This window comes from Heterodontus francisci, chromosome 14 (genome assembly GCF_036365525.1).
Source record: "Heterodontus francisci isolate sHetFra1 chromosome 14, sHetFra1.hap1, whole genome shotgun sequence".
Taxonomy (NCBI): Eukaryota; Metazoa; Chordata; class Chondrichthyes; order Heterodontiformes; family Heterodontidae; genus Heterodontus; species Heterodontus francisci.
Window position 1 is genome coordinate 66,080,219 of NC_090384.1, and position 24,463 is coordinate 66,104,681.

General features: G+C 41.0%; 1 protein-coding gene across 2 annotated transcripts in view; it reads right to left on the reverse strand.

The window, feature by feature from the left end:
* sbf2 (SET binding factor 2) overlaps positions 1-24,463 on the reverse strand; it is a 743,327-nt gene that overhangs the window by 223,522 nt on the left and 495,342 nt on the right. For both annotated transcript variants that reach the window (XM_068046388.1, XM_068046387.1), the window contains exon 16: positions 22,497-22,646. In XM_068046388.1, coding sequence (XP_067902489.1) covers positions 22,497-22,646 — 150 coding nt within the window. The remainder of the gene's footprint in view (positions 1-22,496; positions 22,647-24,463) is intronic.

The window sequence follows — 24,463 nt, forward strand, 5'->3', positions numbered from 1 at the left end:
AAGGACAATGTAGGTGTAGAGATTAGGGAGGGGGATTGTGATATACTTGAACAAATTAGCATTGAAAGGGAGGAAGTATTAGTGGTTTCAGCAGGATTAAAAGTGGATAAATCCGCAAGGCCAGATGAGATGTATCCCAGGCTGCTATGTGAGGCAAGGGAGGAGATTGCAGGGGTGTGACACAAACTTTCAAATCCTCTCTGGCCACAGGAGGTGCCAGAGGACTGGAGGACAGCAAATGTGGTACCATTATTCAAGATGGGTAGCAGGGATAAATCAGGTAATTACAGGCCAGTGAGTCTAACATCAGTGGTAGGGAAACTACTGGAAAAAATTCTGAGGGACAGGATTAATTTCCACTTGGAGAGGCAGGGATTAATCAAGGACAGTCAGCATGGCTTTGTCAGGGGAGATCATGTCAAACAAACTTGATTGAATTTTTCAAGGAGGTGACTAGATGTGTAGATGAGGGTAAAGCAGTTGAAGTAGTCTACATGGACTTCAGTAAGACTTCTGATAAGGTCCCACATGGGAGATTGGTTAAGAAGGTAAGAGCCCATGGGATCCAGGGCATTTTGGCAAATTGGATCCAAAATTGGCTTAGTGGCAGGAGGCAGAGGGTGATGGTCGAGGGTTGTTTTGCGATTGGAAGCCTGTGACCAGTGGACAAAGAACAAACAACAGTACAGCACAGGAACAGGCCATTCGGCCCTCCAAGCCTGCGCCGATCTTGATGCCTGCCTAAACTAAAACCTTCTGCACTTCCAGGGTCCGTATCCCTCTATTCCCATCCTATTCATGTATTTGTCAAGATGCCTCTTAAACGTCTTTATGGTACCTGCTTCCACCTCCTCCCATGGCAACAAGTTCCAGGCACTCACCACCCTCTGTGTAAAGAACTTGCCTCGCACATCCCCTCTAAACTTTGCCCCTCTCACCTTAAACCTATGTCCCCTAGTAACTGACTCTTCCACCCTGGGAAAAAGCTTCTGACTATCCACTCTGTCCATGCCGTTTATAACTTTGTAAACCTCTATCATGTCGCCCCTCCACCTCCGTCGTTCCAGTGAAAACAATCCGAGTTTATCCAACCTCTCCTCATAGCTAATGCCCTCCAGACCAGGCAACATCCTAGTAAACCTCTTCTGTACCCTCTCCAAAGCCTCCACGTCCTTCTGGTAGTGTGGCTACCAGAATTGCACGCAATATTCTAAGTATGGCCTAACTACAGTTCTGTACAGCTGCAGCATGACTTGCCAATTTTTATACTCTATGCCCCGACCGATGAAGGCAAGCATGCCATCGTATGCCTTCTTGACTACCTTATCCACCTGCGTTGCCACTTTCAGTGACCTGTGGACCTGTACGCCCAAATCTCTCTGCCTGTCAATACTCCTAAGAGTTCTGCCATTTACTGTATACTTCCCACCTGCATTAGACCTTCCAAAATGCATTACCTCACATTTGTCCAGATTAAACTCCATCTGCCATTTCTCCGCCCAAGTCTCCAACCGATCGATATCCTGCTGTATCCTCTGACAATCCTCATCACTGTCCGCAACTCCACAAACCTTTGTGTCGTCCGCAAACTTACTAATCAGACCAGCTACATTTTCCTCCAAATCATTTATATATACTACAAACAGCAAAGGTCCCAGCACTGATCCCTGCGGAACACCACTAGTCACATCCCTCCATTCAGAAAAGCACCCTTCCACTGCTACCCTCTGTCTTCTATGACCGAGCCAGTTCTGTATCCATCTTGCCAGCTCCCCTCTGATCCCGTGTGACTTCACCTTTTGTACCAGTCTGCCATGAGGGACCTTGTCAAAGGCTTTACTGAAGTCCATATAGATAACATCCACTGCCCTTCCTTCATCAATCATCTTCGTCACTTCCTCAAAAAACTCAATCAAATTAGTGAGACACGACCTGCCCTTCACAAAACCATGCTGCCTCTTGCTAATGAGTCCATTTGTTTCCAAATGGGAGTAAATCCTGTCCCGAAGAATCCTCTCTAATAATTCCCCTGCCACTGACGTAAGGCTCACCGGCCTATAATTTCCTGGATTATCCTTGCTACCCTTCTTAAACAAAGGAACAACATTGACTATTGTCCAGTCCTCTGGGACCTCACCTGTAGCCAATGGAGTACCACAGGGATGGGTGCTGGGGCTCTTGCCGTTTGTAGTGTACATTAATGATTTAGACGTGAATATAGGAGGTATGATCAGTAAGTTCGCAGATGACATGAAAATTGGTGGTGTCGCAAATAGTGAGCAGGAAAGCCTTAGATTACAGGACGATATAGATGGGCTGGTAAAATGGGCAGGGCAGTGACAAATGGAATTTAACCCTGAGAAGTGTGAGGTGATTCATTTTGGAAGGACTAACAAGGTAAGGGAACATACAATGGATGGTAGGACCCTTGGAAGTACAGAGGGTCAGAGGGACCTTGGTGTACTTGTCCATAGATCACTGAAGGCAGCAGCACAGGTAGATAAGGTGGTTAGGAAGGCATATGTGATAGTTATATTCCATGCCTTGGCTAATAAAGACAAGAGCAGGGAGGTTATGATGGAGCTGTAGAAAACGCCAGTTAGGCCACAGTTGGAGTACATTGTACAGCTCTGGTCACCACACTATAGGAAGGATGTGATTACCCTGGAGAGGGTACAGAGGAGATTCACCAGGATGTTGCCTGGGCTGGAGCATTTCAGCTATGAAGAGAGACTGGATAGGCTAGGACTGTTTTCCTTAGAGCAGAGGAGGCTGAGGGGGGACCTGATTGAGGTATCCAAAATTATAAGAGGCATAGATAGGGTAGATAGGAAGAAACTTTTTCTCTTAGCAGAGGTGTCAATAACCAGGGGGCAGAGATTTAAGGTAAGGGAAAGGAGTTTTAGAGGGGATTTGACGAAAAAAAAATTCACCTGGAGGGTGGCTGGAATCTGTAACACACTGCCTGAAGGGGTGGTAGAGGCAGGAACCCTCATAATATTTAAGAAGTATTTAGATGAGCAATAGAAATGCCATAGCATACAAGGCTACGGGCCAAGTGCTGGAAAATAGGATTAGAATAGATAGGCTTGATGGCCGGTGTGGACACGGTGGGCCGAAGGGCCTGTTTCCGTGCTGTATAACTCTATGACTTGAGGAGGAAATAACCAATTTAATATCTGGAAAACAGAGGAAAAATGTTTTACAAAGTAAATAAGTAGTACTAAGAGTTAATAAACATTAAGGAAAGTTAATCGGGATGTAAACTAGAGGAATAGAGCAAAGATCCCTGGTAGTATTGAGCCTGTACAACATAGGAACAGGAGTAGGCCATTTAACCTCTCAAGTCTATTCAATCATTCACTGGGATTGTGGCTAATCTGTGATCTAACTCTATATACCCACCTTTGCCCCATATCCCTTTTTAGCTTTGACTAACAAAAGAAATCTCTATCAATCTCAGTTTTAAAGTTAGCAATAGATCAAATATAAAAATTGCCATTTGTGGAAGAGTGTTCCAAACGTCTACCACACTTTGTGTGAACAAGTGTTTACTAATTTCACTCCTGAAAAGTCTGGCTCTAATTTTTAAGACTATGTCCTCTAGTCTTCGACTCCCCAACTAGTGGAAATAGTTTCTCCCAATCTACCTTATCTGCTTTCCTTAATACCTTGAAAACTTCCATCAAATCATCCCTTAACCTTTTAAACTGCAGGGAATACAACCTTTATTTAATTTCTCCTTGTAGCTTAACCATTGGAATCCAGGTATCATTCTAGTAAATCTACACTGAACTCCCTGCATGGCCTTCCTAAGGTGCGGTGCCCAGAACTGCTCACAGTACTCCAGATGTGGTCTAACCAGGGCTTTGTATAGCTGAAGTTTGCCTTCTACACTCATGTATTCTATGCCTCTAGATATAAAAGCCAGCATTCCATTAGCCTTGTTGATTATTCTCCATACCTGCTCATGACATTTTAGTGATCTATGTACCAGGATCTCCAAATCTCTTTGGATCACCAGTACTTCTAGCTTTCCGCCATTTAGAATGTACCCTCTTCTATCCTTTTTAGGTCCTAAGTGGATGGCCTCACATTTTCCTACATTGAAATCCTTTACCACAGTTTTGCTGACTTAATCTATTAATATCTTTCTAATTTTATACTTCCATCTACGCTGCTTACAATACTGCCTATCTTTGTGTCTTGGCAAATTTGGATATTTGGCTGTCTATCCCATAATCTAAATTGCTAATGTATACAGTGAATAGTGAATCCCCAACACAGATCCTTGTGGGACACCCTGGTCACATCCTACCAATTAGTGTACCTGCCCAGTATCCCTACTCCGCTCAGTCAATTCCCTGATCAGGTTAATAATTTGCCTTCAATTCCATGAGCTTCAACTTCAGCTAGCAGTTTCTTATGAGGGACTATCAAATGTCTTCTGGAAGTCCACATAAATAATATCCATCAACATTCCCCTGTTCCCTTTCCCAGTTTACTGTGGAGAGTCTCTATCTCATCCCATTGAAGTCAGCCTTACCCTAAACCTAGAATCTTTGTAGCTGTTTCACGTTTCTTCCTTTCAAACATGACACTGAACTCGATCATATTATGATCTCTATTAGATAAACCTTCATGCATCATTAGGCGGTTTACTAAATTTGGCTCATTACTAAATCTAATATGGCCTGTCCTTTGTTGATTCTAGGACATAATGTTACAGAAAACTTCCAGGACACACTCAAAATTCACTACCTTTGAGACGCACTAGTCTGCTTATCCCAATTAACATGAAAGTTAAAATCCCCCATTAAAACCATTCTGCCTTTACTACATGCTTGCCGAATCTCAGCATTTATACAAGTTACCACTTCAAAGCCTACACACAACTCCTGTTACAGTCTTAAATCCTTTTCTATTTTTTAATTCTACCCATAAAGTCTTGACTGCCTGCTTACCTCTCGTTATATCCTCTCTTATCTCCATGCATTTGTATAAAGAATGTTTTATTTGGTCCACACACTCTAATCTGTCCTTCTGCTATAATGTTCTGTTGACACATTTTCTATTTCTTTCTCCTGGTTTAATTACTTTATATCTTTAAATTTTCCCGTTACCTGTAGTGCCTAAAGCACAATTTCTGACAGTTATTCTACTCTCTTCGCTTTCGTTTGTTTTCAAACTATTACCTATACTACCTTTGCAACCTGAGGCACCCCCCAGCCAACTTACTAATTTCAAGTCCTTATGACTGCCCTATTTATCTTTTCTGTTAGGCTCAGGTGCAGCCCGCCCTAACACTACAGTTCCTTTCTGTTCCAGTACTGATGCCGATGTCTCATGAAATGGAACACCTCTTTTCCACACCATTCTTTCAGTTACATATTCACCTTCCTTATCTGCTTATGCCTATGCCAATTTGCACGTGTCTCAAATAATAATCCAAAAATTATAATCCTTGAGGACCTGTCCTTTAATTTAGCAACTAGTTCTTGGTACTCTCCAAAATAGGGCCTCTTGTGCCTACTCTTTCCAATGTTGTTGGTCCCAAGAGGGACCAGAAAGACTGGATCCTCCCCCTCCCTTTTCAATATCCTTTCAAGCCAGTTTGAGATGCCCCTCTGAGAACAGAAAGTGCTGGAAATATTCAGCAGGTCTGGCAGCATCTGTGTAGAGAGAAATAGAGTTAACGCTTCAGGCCTGTGACCTTTCATCAGAACAGCTGTAACATGAGACGACACTCACCCTGGCATTAGGTAGGCAACAAACCATGCGGGACTTTCAATCCTGCTTACAAAGGATGTTGACTGTCCCCCTGATTATTGAATTTTTCTACCACATTTGGCTTCCCCCACCGACTTTGGATGGCCTCCTGCTGTAAGGTGCCATGGTCCACATTCTGGTTGTCCTTCCAACAGTCTTTACCTTTACCCTCACAGGTAACAAGTACATTGTACCTGCTGGATCAGATCAGTTTCTGTGGCTCTTTGTTCTCTATCTCAACAGGGTTCCCCCTACTCTGCACATTATCAGTTATACCAACCCCATTCTGAACTTGTACTTCTCTCCAAGATGTTGCAGAAGTCTGCAGCAAACTACCCAGAAACTGCTCCCCTTCCCTTATGTGTCAGAGTGTCTCCAACTCACATTCCAGTTCAATGACTCTGAGCTGGAGAGATTCAAGACCGAGATATCTACTGTAGATATGTTTACTCAGGACAAAGAACAAAGATAATTACAGCACAGGAACAGGCCCTTCGGCCCTCCAAGCCTGCGCCGATCCAGATCCTCTCTCTAAACATGTCGCCTATTTTCTAAGCTTCTGTATCTCTTTTCTTCCTGCCCATTCATGTATCTGTCTAGATACATCTTAAAAGACTCCATCGTGCCCGCATCTACCACCTCCGCTGGCAATGCGTTCCAGGTGCCCACCACCCTCTGCGTAAAGAACTTTCCACGCATATCCCCCCTAAACTTTTCCCCTTTCACTTTGAACTCGTGTCCTCTAGTAATTGAAACCCCCACTCTGGGAAAAAGCTTCTTGCTATCCACCCTGTCTATACCTCTCATGATTTTGTACACAAAACAGTGAGGACGGTCTCACTGTCCACAATTTCCCACTTACCGCAGTCCGGATACAAAACCTGTTCTGCCAAATCTTAGTCTAAATTGTTTATACCTAGTTTTTAAGTTTGTTGCAAGGTTTTTTTTTCTTTTTCTGCATAAAACTTGCATTAAACATTGGACAAAAATGTTGAATACTTACTGCCTTAAGCTTCCACTACAAGTTTTGGAAGTAAAAAACAGCACCTCCTTCCCCCTCGGCACTTGCATTAAATTCTCGACCTTAGTACTCTGCTAACGCACTACTCATTTCATGACCCTCTCTGCTCCCACTCTGTTGCATTCATATAACGCCTTTAACAGTTTAATCTTGGTGGTAATCTAGAAACGATAATTCTGAATAAAATTAATAGTTACTTGGGCAAATAGGGGATAGTTAGGGAAAGCCAGCATGGATTTGTGAAGGGCAAATAGTATTTGACTAACTTGCTGGTGTTTTCTGATGTACAGAGAAGGTTGATCAGGGCAATGCTGTTGATGTAGTGTACATGGACTTCCAAAAAGCATTTGATAAAGTGCCACACAACAGACTTGTGAGCAAAATTATAGCTCATGGAATAAAAGAGACAGTAGTAATAACATGGATACGAAATTGGCTGATTGTCAGGAAACGGGGAGTAGAGGTTAATGGATGTTTTTCAGACTGGAGGAAGGTTTTTGTGCAGTTCCCCAAGGGTCAGTGTTAGGACCCTTGCTCTTCCTGATGTATATTAATGACCTAGATCTTGGTGTACAGGGCGGCGCAGTGGTTAGCACCGCAGCCTCACAGCTCCAGTGACCCGGGTTCAATTCTGGGTACTGCCTGTGTGGAGTTTGCAAGTTCTCCCTGTGTCTGCGTGGGTTTTCTCCGGGTGCTCTGGTTTCCTCCCACAAGCCAAAAGACTTGCAGGTTGGTAGGTAAATTGGCCATTATAAATTGCCCCTAGTATAGGTAGGTGGTAGGGAAATATAGGGACAGGTGGGGATGTGGTAGGAATATGGGATTAATGTAAGATTAGTATATATGGGTGGTTGATGGTCGGCACAGACTTGGTGGGCTGAAGGGCCTGTTTCAGTGCTGTATCTCTAAACTAAACTAAACATAGTAAAACATCCCAAGGCACTATCAAACAAAATTTGACACCGAGCCAATAGGGAGATGTTAGGATAGCTGACCAAAACCTTACGATGTGTCTTAAAGGACGAGAGAGGTGGCGAGATATAGGGAGGAATTCCAGAGCTTAGGGCCTAAGCAGCTGAAGGCATGGCTGCTAATGGTGGAACAATGAAAATCAGGGATGTGCAAGGCACTGATACAGCCATATCTGAATATTGTGTATAATATGGTTGCCATACCACAGCATGGGGGAGGGAAGTTATTCGTATCCTAACCAAGCTTTTGCCAAATAGTAAGTAAAAAATACTATAAATATTTTGTTGTGAAGCTTGTAGCTATCAAAATCAGAAACAATTTTACTTCAAGTCGCAAAGTGATCATCTACTTCAGTAAATTTGCTGTTTTATAGCGAGTGATGAACTAGTGTCACATTTTGACTGCACCGAGATCACAATAAACATGCCAGATCTTGGATACCCACCAACAACAGCACCATGCAGGGGAGAATCTTGCAGTTCTTAATAAAAGCAATAGTGTCAGTTCCTGAAGCTACCATTCACAACCAAGTCAAGATGCTTATTCAACATGCTTTATTGAACTTACTTCTTTGAATTCCCTAGTCTTCCCTCTCCCATCGATAAACCCTTCTGTCTGGCTAGCAGTTTATATTAATCTATCCACTAACACTTAATTCAACAGGATTTTTTCTTAGCACATCTTTTTATATTCTTTTTACTCAACATTTCTCATTACTTTGTACCTATGATCCCTAGTTCTGTTACTCTAATTTTTGTGCCTACATTTTAAAACTTATTAAACACCAGCATGTGCAAACTCCTTAACTTGCTTTCTCAAATTTTGTACCTCCTCTCCGGACAATTCCCTAATACGGTTTGAACTTCCACTTCTGCACAGACTTATTTCTTCCTCAGTTCCTGAATTGTTTCTCTGAGGAATTTTTGCTAGAAACTCCAAAGGAAAAATTACATTAGCAACTAGCATCAGTTTCAGTGTATTTTTTCTTAATGTCCTCTGCTCTATACCGTAGATTTCAGAGAAGCCAACTTGGTTGAATATGAAAATTTATTTCGTGCAAGATAGTACCGCGTAGCACCAGAAATTGATATATTGACATCATATAGATCTAGAGTGTCAATACAAGCACATTTCCAGTTTCTCTGTATCAATTCAAATCGTTACTTATCCACAGAAAGCATCCAGTGCATTTCAATGATAACCTACACAATTCAATGTGCCAGCAGCACTGCTTGATAGAAATGATGAGTTCTGACAACATTTTTTGTTCAATCTTCAAAGATATTTTAAAATTTTGTACTCAAATATTAGGGTCCATTTTAACACAGCCTACCTGGTGGAAACAGGGCAGTAGCTGCCATAATCAATGCTGCCTCCAGTTTTTTTTTTGTGGAGTGTACCGACGACTTTTTAAAAATAAAATGCAGCTATTTAAAGCAGCTGATTTGTGCATAAATGGGGACTTTTGGGTTGCTATGCGGCTTTGGAGGGAACATTGGTCATAATATAGCTGTGCTACACTTAACATTACATTTCTGCTTGGATCCTGCCATATTTCCTGGGGCCTAGTGCCGGGTGGTCCATTACTGCATTCAAATTGGAGATGAATGATGTACATAGGCCCTCCAATGCGTTTTTGGGGACAACTGCATGGATCATGCACCCTGCTATATCAGGCGGTACTGCAGAAAATGCCCAAAAATCAAAGTACAGAATTGTTTTTGAGGGTCCAGAAGAAGCAGGAGTGCTCCTCCGTGTTCCACAAGAATACTGCTGCCCCATACACCCATTCTGCAAATGTTTCTCTGCCAATCTTACCTACAGGCCAACCGGACATCTGGGTTGCCCATCATTGTGCTAGACTGGAGCTGGCCAATTACAGCAGGATTTCCATTTGGGACATGCAGCTTGTTGGTGGCATGGCATTCCACTGGCTGGAACGGGCGGGAGGGAGTACTACTGCGTGGCCATTAGATCTTGGAGTTAAAATCATCTCTCCTGAAAATAGTCTGTTATGTTAAATGGGCTGTGGGTGACAGCTATCCTCCCATATCTTGCCTATGTGGCCATTCATTTATAAATCAAGTCAGTGAGTATCAGCTAGTTATTCAACTGTGGGAATCGTCGCAGACAAGTTGTAATGCTCAAATCTAAGAGTTTGATATTGAAAAGGGGGTTATAGGATACTGTGCTGTGGAGTGATCAAGTACACTTTCGTTTCACACCTAGGACCTAGATGTGAATCTAGTCCAGACTAATGGGATGAAAGTCTGTGTTCTGCCACTGCTTACAGATACCAGCATGTAGTACAAAATTGCCACTGAATTGGCAATCTCAGAGCCACCATAAGGATAGTTTTAATGATAGCAAAAGAGTACATCATAAACCATCACCATTCCACTCAACTATAGAAGCAATTTTCAATGCATCTCAACATGTTGCGCTGTCACTAAAAAAACATTATGAAATAAAAAGGGAGAATAATAAATCATCCTGTATTGAAATTGTGTAAACATACTGATGTTAAAATGAGGTGTGATCTTACAAAAAAGAACTTATGCATGATCATTTTCAGCGCAGGAAATGAATGGGCTGTGTCAATCAGGAAAATTGATTTCATGTGGAATCTGAACTTACTGGGACCTGTATAAATATACACAATGAGATTAAGAGTTTTACAAATCAGAACACACACCAAACCTTTTGTATTGTCACATTTGTACCAAGCATCTTACTGAAGCGTGTTAATTTAAAAAAAATAAGCCCACTCAAATGATGAGCAGCTAATATGAAAACAATGAATGTTGAGGCACACTGTTATTTTTGTTCATTTAAAAAACTGTTGAGAGAAACAAAAATTCATGCTGCCATCTCAGGAAAAAGTGCGCTGTAAAAGTTTCAGTCTTTTAGCTACATTAAATATATTTTTTTGATATGAAAATTGATCCAATTTAACCCAAGTACAATAAATCTATTAAGAACAAGGTTGGTTGAATTCAAATAGAGGTCAGGATATGAATTCAAATAGAGGTCAGGACAAGTTATATACCATGTATAATGTTCATATTTCTTTCGTATTTTACTCAATGAAAGTTCAAAATCAATTTAAAATACTGCAGCTATCATTCATCCAAATGAGATGATTAAAATTCTGACTGACTGATGCCATAGGAATACATCCATAAAAATAAATCACACCCAAATCTCATTTGTTTCTTTGGGTAATCTATCAGAGAGGAGAAAATTAATTTTTAAAAAAAGCAATTATAGCAATACTTAAATTTTGAATATAACTTGATATGAAGCTATATGTTTTGTTCCATTTATAGCTGACTTTCTTGGCAAGGTAATGAGCCACGTAGATCAGAAAAGTCTGCCATTCCTGTTGCTGATATGCACCTACTACTGCAAGTGTAAAGAAACAACGGTCGTTGAAAGACAAAACTTGCCATAGCCCAGACGGCCTACATCCCCTCCGTGAAATCGCCTGCTAATATTCACTATTTAGGTTCACATGTTAGAAGATTCTTTGGGCACAGTATGCTACACAGTCCTCAATAAACCATGCCTCAGCATGAGTCATATACTTCAGCACAGCACAGTGGAAAACAACTGTAAGAAAATTGGAGGAGGGAAAAATATTTAGAGAACTAGTCATAAATTGCATTGCTAGAATGAATGCAATGAAACAGAGTTGTTGTATTTCCCACATTTACAACTCACTATGAAAATAGCTAAATGGTGACCAGTGCAGTGCCTGCATGTTTAAAACAAGTCAATAGTCCATTTCACTATTTAAAGAATGTGTAAAATGCAACTGAACGTACAGATCAGTAAGTGCTGATGTTAAGAATTCTTAAAGCAATGAACTGATGGCATGGAAAGTACATTTTGGGAGCAAAACCATTGCTGCTGTGTGAAGAAAACAGTGGTTTATAGGTGAGCATAACAAAGAGTGGGTGGCATCTCTACTATTCTGTTGTTTTCTAGTGATCTTTTAAAAATTTCTTTATGTTCATTCATGGGATGCGGACGTTGCTGGCAAGGCCAGCATTTATTGCCCATCCCTGTTGCCCTCCTGAAGGTAGAGGTGAGCCATCTTCTTGAACCACCTATAGTGCTGCTTGGAAGAGTTTGCCAGGATTTTGACCGAGCGACAATGAAGGAACAGCGATATAGTTCCAAGTCAGGATGGTGTGAGAATTTGAAGGGAACTTGCAGGTGGTGGTGTTCTCATGCATCTGCTGCCCTTCTTCATCTGGGGGGTAAAGGTCGCAGGTTAGGAAGGTGCTGTTGAAGCAGCCTTGGTGAGCTGCTGCAGTCCATCTTACAGATGGTACACTCTGCTGCTACTGTGCGTCAGTGATGGTGAGAATTAATGTTTAAGGTGGTGGATGGCGTGCCAATCAAGTGGGCTGCTTTGTCCTGGATGGTGTCAAGCTTCTTCAGTTTTGTTGGGAGCTGACGTCATCCAGGCGATTGGAGAGTATTCCATCACACTCCTGACTTGTCCCTTGTGTTACAACCGGGGTGGGAGGAGTGCACTGTCATTTCTAGTCCCAGTTCTCTGCAGGTCACAACATATATTTAAAAAATGTTTACCCCATTACCAATTCAGTCAATCATATGCGCTACTCTTTATCCCAGAATAAAATACACCAACCAGGTTTCCTTAATAAACAGCAAAATTATCAGTTTATTATCAAACAAGACTTATCCAGTAACAAAGCAAAGCATTAACACACAGATTGAATAGTGAAATTTCCCTTTTAAATTCCACACACACAAAAAATAATACAGGAATTCTCTCAGCAGAGGCTGTTACAAAAAAGGACAAAAAAAATACTTTGGCCAGATACTTGCTAATTCTTGAAAAAAAGAGAAGATATGGAAGGAAGTCAGTTGCCCCTTTTGGTCTGGCATCTGGGTATACGGAGACAGGTCACTGGGATCTTTTCAGAAGCAATCCGTTCTGGAGATGTTGAGAAATTGTCTGGTAGGCTTTCCAGGAAACATGTGGCATCAGGAGTTTCAGCCAACACACACCTGAATTGCAGGGTTTTTCAGCTTCTCAGGAGAGATGCAGCACCAGGGATTTTAGCTTTCCCACATTGGATCTTTGCAGGGTTTCTTCCAAAGAGGTAGAGAAAGAGATGAGCTGGTGTTTCTTTTTTCCTTGGCAGGCTACCCCAACTGTCTTCAAAACAGTTCACACTCCAACTGAAAGTCAACTTCCTGACCTCCATAAACCTTGACATGTGGCTTCTCTATAAACATCTTCCCCAGGTCACCAAGGTTTCTGTTGTTTACTGAGCCCAAAGCACATGATTTCCAGCAAAGGTTGTTTTCAAACAACATCTCTGTGTCCTTTCAGTGAACAGTCAACAACAAAGCAAAGTCCAGCATTTATGAAATCTTCAGCATTCCAATGACTCCATCTCCACAATTTAAATATGGGCCCTCAAAAAAATACTTAGAACAAAAATATAGAAGCATCTTCATAACACTTGTATATGCTGAACAGGCTTTGGGGAGTCAGGAGGCGTAGAATTCCCAGCCTCTGACCTGCGCTTGGAGCCATAATATTTCTTTGGCTAGTCCAGTTAAGTTTCTGGTTAATGGTAACCCCCAGGATGATGATGATGATGATGATGATTGGGGATTGGGGAATTGGCAATAATAATGCCAATGAACGTCAAAGGAAGATGGTTAAGATTCTCTCGTAATGGAGATGGTCATTGCCTCGCTGTTGCTTGGCACGAATGGTACTTGCCACTTATCAGCCCAAGCCTGAATGTTGTCCAGGTCTTCTTGCATGCGGGCATGGACTGCTTCACTATCTGACGAGTCATGAATGGTGCTGAACATTGTGCAATCATCAGTGAACATCCCCACTTCTGACCTTATGATTGAAGGAAGGTCATTGATGAAGCAGCTGAAGATGGTTGGGCCTAGGCCACTCTCCTGAAAAACTCCTGCAGTGATGTCCTGGAGCTCAGATGATTGACCTCCAACAACCACAACCATCCTTTGCGTTAGGTAGGACTCCAACCAGCAGAGAGTTTTCCCCCTGACTTCAGTTTTGCTGGGGCTCCTTGATGCCATACTCGATCAAATGCTGCCTTGATGTCAAGGGTAGTCACTCTCACCTCACTTCTTGAGTTCAGCTCTTTTGCCCAAGTTTGAAACAAGGCTGTAATGAGGTCAGAAGCTGAGTGGCCCTGGCGGAACCCAAACTGAGCGTCACTGAGCAGGTTATTGCTAAGCAAGTGCTGCTTGATGATACTGTTGATGACACCTTCCATCACTTTACTGATGATTGAGAGTAGACTGAGGGGGAGGTAACTGGCCGCTTTGGACTTGTCCTGCTTTTTGTGTACAGAACATACCTGGGCAAGTTTCCACATAGCTGGGTAGATGGCAGTGTTGTAGCTGTATTGGAACAGCTTGGCTAGGGGAGCAGCAAGTTCTGGAGCACATGTCTTCAATACTATTGCCGGAATATTGTCAGGGCCCATAGCCTTTGCAGTATCCAGAGCCTTCAGTCGTTTCTTGATATCACACGGAGTGAACTGGCTGAAGTCTGGCATCTGTGATGCTGGGGATTTAGGAAGGGGCTGAGATGGATCATCAACTCGGCACTTCTGGCTGAAGATTGTTGCAAATGCTTCAGCCTCAGCTTTCTGTCTCCCACACTTTGTTTAATTCAAAAAAGGCAGAACGCCTGGACATGTTCCTTTTGCCTGCAGAGGACAGGTCCCTGAACATGAATACATGTAGCTTCTAGCAAACGTAAGTGAGCCACATTGTGAGTCCGACTGATAATCTTTAAATTGGTTGTCTCTGTAATTCTTAGCATGCTAGGATTGTTCAGTAAGTACTGTCCAATTGCAGAATCACATGTGATTCCCTGTACAAGGGACAAGTCAGGAGTATGATGGAGTACTCTCCACTTGTGTGGATGAGTACAGCTTGAACAACACTCAAGAAGCTGGCAATCATTCAGCACAAAGCAGCCCGCTTGATCAGCACCCCATTTACCACCTTAAATATTCACTCCCTCCTCCACTGGCATTTGCTTCAGTCACTAAGGTGTGACAGGGGTCATGGAACATCTTCATGCTCCTCATGTCATCTCTGGGGCTGCTTCTATATCAGTACCAGAGTTTGTTACAGGAAGCTGAGTGAAGCTTAAGTAAATTGCACCAGGAAAGTAACCAGACAGCTGACCAATTAAGTCATCAGTGAGGTGCCAAGATCATTGATTGACATGAACATGGCTATGCACCTCACTACTGTTTATTGGATCTTGGTTGCCATGAAGTTATTACATTTTATATTAAGCATTATGGGCTGTTTCTGAGAGATTTGATAAGGAGCTGTATAAATGCTGTATTAACCACCACCCTCTGGCTTTTTGTCTATTTTAAGTCATCTACAATAATTATTCATGCATCACTTTAGGACTTCCATTTATAAAAGAACCTCTTGCCATTTAGTTTTACACGGAAATTCTTCTATTGACCTTTCCTGCTTCTCTCCTAAAGGTGATAAGATTCCTCCTGTACCTCATCAACGTGCCATTTCTTCGTGTGAGACAGCAAGAGTCAGCAGTTTCTTTTAAACTGTGGGAGGGCCCACCTTGTCCTCACCTGTCATCCACATGTGGACACCAGCACAGATTACTAGATAGCTGTTAGGACTAGCAAATCTCATTAATTATACCGCCCCCCCCCCCCCCCACCACCCTTCCCCTGCCTTGTGCACAAGTGCTGAGGCCAATTGCAACCACCTAACAATTGTTGAGGCCAAAGGACTCTCAAGTCATTAAATTACCTTTGCTCAAATTTCTTCATGTGGTTATTGGCCTTCACATTTGTTATGGAGCAGTTCCTTCGGGGTGTTGAATATGGGACAGTGGAACGGCACCTATCAATTCTGCTGCAGTACTTCCAGGTCAACATTGTGCTGGCTAGCCAGGAACTGGTCCAAGTATGGCCAATGGACAGATAGGGGGCTGAGCCTTCCCAAGACAATCCTTTCACTTCATTATTCCAGAATTTCCTGGAGACTAGCACTATGGTGTTGGAGTTGTTTTCTAGCACAAAATTTCCAGGAAATTCTGGCGTAAGGGAGTTATGTCATTGCTCATGCTGTGCCATAATTGCCTGAGACTTTTGCGCTGCTCCGCCTATGCTGTCGCCAAAACCGTGAAAAGTTTGCCCTCAGTCAAGTCAATGGTAACTGCAAAATTCCTGGATAGTTTTCCTTCAGACTAAAATAATATTCGAAGTAATTGATTACAGTAAAATAAAATCTCTGCACTTTTTTGATATCTTTAATCTAAGCTAAAACCCATCAAAACACCACTTCATCACTGTGTGTTCGGTTTTGTGACATCGTGTGCACGTGACAAATGAAAGCGAGAGCAGAGGTAAAATTCCTTTAGGCTCATATATAGGCTCATAAATGGTTGACACACCCACAACATGTGCCAGACGTCAGAGGCCCAAGGCTGGTTCGAAACTGCACCTCAGGCCTCATCTGAATAATTCTGGTGAGTTGTGGGCACCTGAGGCAGCCTGCCAGTTTCCTCTCCGCCAATTAGGGCTGGCTCTGACAACAGCAGCAACAAAGGTGGCCTTTAGTAGGTCAGAGTAGGTAGCTGAATATAATAAACCAGAATGGAAAATATTAATCAAGGTAACAGCATAATTTAATGGAGTTTGTTAGCGTAATACTTCCAATGCTTTGGTTTGTATATGAGGTCGATGGACATGTTCTAACTGTGTACAATTTTAATAGTTTATAAATATAGTATTAAGCCATAGTATTTTGAAACAATTAAGCAATGTCTGGAACAAGCAAGATAGCGTGGCAATGCCAAATACAAATAGAAAATGCTGGAAATACTCAGCAGGTCAAGCAGCATTTGTGGAGAGAGTAACAGAGTTAATGCTTCAGGTCGATAACCTTTCATCAGAATTAGTGTAGAAATGCCCTTGTAGTGAATGCTGAGGCTGGGTGTATTAGAAGGGTCTGTAAACCTGTAGATCGACAGACTCCTAGTGTTGAATAGTTATCAAAGTGGGAAAAGTATGTGCTTTATCAGAGTAATTTCAGTTGGCCTTGGGGCACGGAATGCAGCCCTGTAAAAATTGGACCATTTTGCTTCTGTTTTGCACCTAAGAAACAAAATCAAATTCTGTCCCGGTTTGTTTTTTTGAGACTTTGTAGGCAACTTAAATTACTAATGTCGTCTATTAACCAAATGGTTAAAAAAAATGCACTTCAAAGCCTGGAGCATTTCGCCACAAGTAATTGCTTTTTGTTAAAGCTTATACACAAACTCTCTCATCAGTTCAGAGGTATTTCCATATTGCCTTGCATTAGTCTCAGTCTCTGTGCAACTCACAATACTACAAGGATAAAAAAAAAAGTCGTTGCCATTTATATGTAGCTCCTTTCATGACGGCTGGGCATCTCGAAGCACTTTACAGTCAAGGAAATGTAGTGGGAGGAAATACATTTCCATGGAGCAGGGATAGAGAGACTGACAAGATCTTACTACCAAATGAGCATTTAAAAAAATTAATGTTGCAAAAAAAAATGAAACCCAAAGCAGTGCAAGTATGAAAAATATATAGGTTGTGGGTCAACTACAAGTGTTTGACTTTTCTGTCGGCTAACTACCTCTAAAGTGTCACTTTAAGGATCAGCAAAGACTAGTCTCTTAGAAATAATCTGCAAACACATTTTTCAATTACTTGATATCAAAAGTCAGTAAAATTTCAATACATATCAGTCAATCCCATTTCAGGAATATGACCCTGTGTGAATAACCTGCACTTCTGACATCTCTACTCGTAAAAAAAATGACAATTTTAAGGATCTGTAAAAGCTTACTATTCAGAAATTAGAAAGTATACAGAATTTAAATGCTCAATGTTGCCTGGCTTTGGTTATTTGGAGCGATAGTGACATGTGTAACACATTAAGCTCTATAAATCCTGTCTGTTCAGTGCACTTTTGCTACATCTGGGTGACCTGCATCAGTTGCCACTCTGAAGGCTGCTTTTGAGAAGGCTAAAGATCCTTATTCAAGGCTATTTTTCAGTTGTACAGTACATGCTCTTTTCAGGGCTGAGGGAACTTTAGAGTTTAGTAGCTTTTCTGAATTTTACAGATTGGTATGCATGGGCACAGGTTTCCAAACAGTGGGGAGGCACTAGGATGAACCCACAATGCAGGAGAGAGATTTGGTGACAGATATGGCCAAAGTGAAAGGCATTTCACAGAACTAGTGGTATTTCCCAAATCTCAGCTTCAGTTTTTGTCATAAGCTTTAATAGATTATTAACCCCTAGAGTGGGGAAAAAAAGGTGAAAAAATGGGCTCTGTCCAATTAGTCTCCCTAGAATAGCATCTGACATTTATAAACTAATGTGTGTTGCCATTGCAATTGTTCACCTTCTAATTTATATTTGCTGTTTAGGCACAATCTAATAATCATTACATTTAAGATATATATTACAATATCTACCATATACTACACAATTACTTACGGGCATAAAGCCTGAACTTGATAAATAAGAACAAAAATTGGAAATACTGAACATACAAAAATAAACAAAATGCTGGAAATACTTAGCAGCTATGTAAGATCTGAAGAAAGAATAGTTTTGGCGATGGATCTCCACTCAAAAAATTAACCTGTCCTTTCTCTTTTCAGATGGGATGGACCTGCTGTATATTTCCATAATTTTCTGTTTTACAAGTGTAAATCTTTTTGGTGTATAAAGTTATCTCATCTATAACCACCCCAACTCCACTCACTGGTACAGCTCATGTATAAAATAAAACAAATTGAATTTTTCCCTTCCTATAAGTGTCTCCCTTTCAGTCTCCCATTTTCTAATTCTTTCTCACTTACACTCCTACTCTTTCTTTGATCTTCCACTCTGTCAGCTTTCTCTCAGCAAATTTATTACAGCCTATCTTAGTGCCTGTGATCTAAATGTGTCTAAATAGCTTTCTCGCTCCGGACTTGTCTTTGTCTTCACCTTTCTGTTTCTCTTAATACGGGTCTGCCCATCAGATTCTGTTTTTTTTCTTTCTCTCATTTTCTGTAGATTTGTTTTCTGCTCACCTATCAGAACTGACGCTATATTTGGGGCTCAAAATCTCTGATTACCTTCAGACTTGGTTTGGTCTCATTGACAATGGGTAGCTGAGCATTGTGCTTTGCTGTGTTTGGGTAAGAGAATGCAGTAGAGTGAGCATGCTTTGGAAGAGACAAAGGTTGAAGTTTGGGATCAGGGCAAGCAGCCACAGACTGATAGTTGGGCAGATATGCAATGGATTAATCATTAGTATCAGTGAGCATTAATCCATTAGCTGTTACAATATTAGCCTAGATCAATTAGATCTGTGAAATATGACAGACAACTATGCACATTATTATTTTACTGGGTAACAAAATAGTCTGATCCACTCGAGAGTTTGAATTTTTTATTTGTATCCTTAAATTCAGCAGTTACTATTGAAGTTAAATGCTTTGCTTATTTCTATATTTAATTATTCTAAAGAGTTGTCTCTTGTTTCCTGTCCACTGTTGTCTTTTCCAATTAAAATAGGTTCAGTAACCTGAATATTTCTCCAGGTCTTGGTCCCTTAAGCCTGGAATCACTCTTTCTTGTAGTTTTACGACTATATCAATGTCCCTTTTGAGGGTGACAAAACTGTAGCCCATACACTAAATTAGGCTACCTTCTTCAAAGCTGCAATCCAATCCCTTCTGGATGCATTCCAGTACCTAATTTGCCCTACTGACAACTGGTTCACATTGGTAAATAATGAAAGTAGAAAATAGAAAATAAGTCAACTGGAAAATGGATATCAGAACAAAATGAAGATATTTTACCAAATAAAGATATATTACACACACTTTGTATATAAAATGTACTGTATAAGACTGATTTCTATCAGTTTGTTTTATATATTTTATAAACAGTTCATTTGATCTACTTAGTACTAACTGAAGTCCTCACTGGTCGGAAAGACATAAAAAAAGGACAAGAAAAGACCAGCTGGTTCATCAAGCCCATTCCAGCCTCGCATAATGCAACTTCTGCACAACCATTCTGTCTCCCCACCCCCAATACAGCCACATAACCTTCTGAAAAGGGCAACAACCAGAGCGGGAAAATGTATTATGCAATTTACTCTGGGAAGTGCCTCTTTGATCTCCAAACACAACAGGCAACCTCCAGCAGACCACGAAGATTAGGTGACTCCCAATGACCAACCTATCTTACAAATGCCTGTGCATTAGCAACTCTCAGGAATTCACCTAGCTTCTTTTTGAATTCTTGAAGTGAATCTGCACTCACTGCACATGCTGGTACATTACAAAGGCTTTCTGCAGTAAGAAATACTTGCTCGCATCTAACTTAGTTTTTTGTATTTATAACATACTTAAGCCTGCTGGTCCTTTCTAACCTACCTAGTCTGAATAGCCTATTCGCTTGATCTGACTGTAATCTTTTTGTTATATTAAACCCCTCAATCAAATCTATATGCTTTTCTAAATTTAAAAAAAAATGCTCTCCGGGTAATCCTGATAGCTGAGGGCCTTTACCAGTTGATGCAGTGTATTGGGTTTCCAAAACGCATTTGATAAGGTGCCACAGAAAAGCTTACTGGACAAGAGCTCATGATGTTGGGGCATGGATAGAGGATTGGCTAACTAAGAGAAAACAGACAGTCAGGATAAATGGGGCTTTTTCAGGTCGGCAAACTGTAACTGGTGATGTTCCACAGGGATCTGTGCTGGGACCTCAACTATGTATAATCTATGTTGTCTTGGATGAAGGGACAGAGTGTAGCCAAATTTGGCTAATGATACACAGATAGGTGGGAAAGCAAGTTGTGAGGACATAGAGTCTGCAAAAGGATATTGTTAGGTAGAGTGAGTGGGAAAACATTTGGCAGATGGAGTATAATGTGGAAAAATGTGAGGTTATCCACCTTGGTAGAAGGAACAGTAAAGCAAAATATTATTTAAATGGGGAGGGACTACAGAATGCTGTGGTACAGAGAGATCTGGGTGTCCTCATATATGAAACACATAAAGTTAGTAATAAAAACAGAAAATGCTGGAAATACTCAGCAGGTCTGGCAGCATCTGCAGAGAAAGAAACAAAGTTAACATTTCAGGTCAATGACCATTCATAAGAACTGGGAAAGGTTAGATATATAATAGGTTTTAAGTAGGTCAAATGGGGTAAGACGGAAAAAGAATAAAATGAAAGGTCTGAAATAGGGCGGAAGACAGGAGACATCTAATGACAAAAGAGTTGGTGGGTAGAGCTAAAATTAGCAGTAATGGGACAAGCAAAGAAACAAAAGATGTGTCCAGAGGTGTCAATGGCAGAATAATGAACCGCTGCTGTCTGAAAACAAAAAACAAGATTAAGGCTGAAACATGCAAAGAGGAATCAAAATGGGGGCAAGATTACAGTCTGAAATTGCTGAAATCAGTGCTGAGTACAGAAGGCTGTAAAGTGCCTAATCAAAAGATGAAGTGCTGTTCCTCAAGCTTGCATTGGAACACTGCAGTAGGCCGAGGACAGTGATGTCGTGTAAAAGCAAGATGGACATTAAAATAGCAGGCCACAGGAAGCTCGGGGTCATGTTTGTGCACTGACAGGAGGTGTTCCTCAAAGTAGTCACCCAATCTGCTTTTGGTCTCCCCAGTGTACAGCAGTCTAAGGATAAAGGGTAAGCCATTTAGGACTGAGATGAGGAGGGAATTCTTCACCAAGAGAGTGGTGAACCTGTGGAATTCTCTATCACAGAAAGCAGTTGAGGCCAAATCATTAAATATATTCAAGAAAGAGTTAGATATAGTTCTTGGGGCTAATGGGATCGAGGGATACGGGGAGAAAGCAGGAACAGGGTACTGAGTTTGGATGATTAGCCATGATCGTCTTGAATGGCGGTGCAGGCTCGAATGGTGGTGCAGTTTCTATTGCCATACCTGGAATTGGGGCTTGGTCCAGTGCAGCTGCCCACTCACAGAGAAAAACTGACCCTGACACAGTGCCAGCCAAGTCTTCCCATCCTCCTCCTCTTTTCCAATATTCCCCACCCATCTTCTCCTCTTCCCTTCCTGCTCTCTGCCCATCTTCCAGTCTCCCTTGAAGAAATGGGCTCTGGCCCAATGCTACATGCCTCTTCATTGTCTTTTGTTGCTCCTTCTCCAGCTCTCCTCCCACCTGGTCCCCTCCTCTTTCACTGCTCTTCCACATTCACAACCATACCGATCTCTCCTCTCTCCTTCCTGACTCTCCTCATCTACCCAGGTCCACTTATTCCATCATTTTATAACCAACTTAACCTGAATGATAGACTTGGTCTATTAAAAATATCACATGGCATTTATACCATCTAAATATCTCTCAGCAGAGATACAACACTAAACCATTATATGAAATGCTGAATAAAAGATTTTTTAAAAATTCACAAGTATCAACTGAGTACATTTTTGAAGATGACCAAGATTATGTGGCTCCATTATGGGTAGGTTCACACATTTTAATTATTCCTGTTCTTTACTAAAAATTGAACAAAAATATTACATAGCACAATTCCTTTCTTTAAAGGACTATTTAAAAAAAAACTTGCCAGAGTATTTTGTCATTATAGGGTAACAATTAAAAGAAAACTTTACCTGTAATGCACAGTTCATCATTCTGACTGTGTAGTCAAATTGTTGGTGATCTAGTATTGCTCGATTTTGTTGAACATGTAGACTTAGCTCCTGTATGAGACACTGCCGAGCTACCCGACCCTTCAGGGCACGCAATGCAGCTGGAAGGGTCTAGTAAAGCAAACATAATAATTTGAAAATGTAAGCTTTAGAGTAAAATCTTTCAAGTACTGTAAGACAGCTGTGAATGAACATTTTACCATTACAATGCCACAAAAATATCACGAGGTTTTTATTTCAAAGCGCAATAAATTATTTAAAGGAGACTCCATCCATACATCAAGAAGTCATAAAATTTAATAATTTCCCAAAATGAACTCCGAAAACCCTCGGGGTTATTTTTACATGTGAAGATATGGTAAGTATTAAGTGACCTGCTATGTAGTATCAAGTCACTGCATTGTGGATCTCAGAAAATGGTTGTAATTGCAAAATTTAATTCCCACAGCATCAGTTAAAAAAAAAATCCTGGAATCCTGTGCAACAAAAAAGGATTTACAAATTGATGAGGCTGATTATGCGATGTTCAGGAAATCTCCGTAGGGACTGTTGGTTTGGAGATCATCACAATCTCATTAATTTAAATGCATAGAAAATCAAGGAATGCAGGTTTACAGTTTCCTAACCAACATTCTCTGCAAGCACTGCTTTTCATCAGAAGTACCCTTTTGGAAAATTATCCCCATTTGTTCACATGAATCATTAATATTCAGAAGTGAATATTCATTTATCCATATATAAATATTAAGAGGGTAGTCAAAGGATGGGTGGGGCAGAATAGCATCCAAAAAGGAGATCTTCTTGGGGGAGCAGAGAACATGGCTAAGGTACTAAATGAGTACGTGGCATGTGCCTTCACTAGAGAATAGGATGCTGCCAATGTAGCAGTAAAACAAAAAGTAGTAGCAATATTGGATAGGATAAAAATAGATAAAAGGAGGTACTTAAAAGATTGGCATAACTTAAGATGTATGAAAGTCACCCAGTCCAGAAAGGCTGCAGCCTGGGTTACTAAGGAAAGCAAAGATGGAAATTGCAGAAGCTTTGGCCACAATCTTACAATCCTCCTTAGATATGGGGGTGCTGTCAAAGGATTGGAAACGTTGCATATTTATTCAAAAAAAGGAGGCGGATGAACCCAGCAACTACAGGGCAGTTAGCCTAGTTTCAGTGGTTGGAAAAATTTGACACAAAAACTTTGGGATACAAGTACTTGGAAGATTATGGGCTAATAAATGAAAGTCGGCACAGATTTGTTAAAGGCAAATTGTGTTTGAGTAACGTGACTGAGTATTTTAACAAAGTAATGGACAGGGTAGATGAGGGTAGTACGGTTGATATAAATGGCCTTTCAAAAGTTTGACCAAGTACATGTCAGAAAAATTAAAACTCGTGGGATTAAAGGAATAGTTGCGGTGAGGACACAAAATCGGCTAAGGGACAAAAAACAGATACCAGTGGCGAATAGTTGTTTTTCAGACTGGAGGAAAGATGGAATGGTATTCCCCAGGGGTCAGCATTGGAACCACTGTGCTTTTTGACATATATTAATGACTTGGATCTATGGGGCATTATTTCAAAGTTTGCTGATGACATGCAACTCAGAAATGTAGTAAACAATGAAGAGAATGGTAACAGACTTCAGGAAGACATCGACAGACTGGTGAAATGGGCAGACACATCACAGATTAAACTTAAGTGAGAAGCAATACATTTTGGTAGGAAGAATGAGGAAAGGCAATATACATTAAATGGAACAATTTTAATGGGGTGCGGGAGCAGAGAAACTTGGGGGTGTGTATACATAAATCTCTGAAGAGGGCAGGGCAAATTGAGAAGGCCGTTAAACAGTAGATGAGATAATTGGTTTTATTAATAGGCATAAAATGCGAAGGCAAGGAAATTACACCAAATCTTTATAAAACACT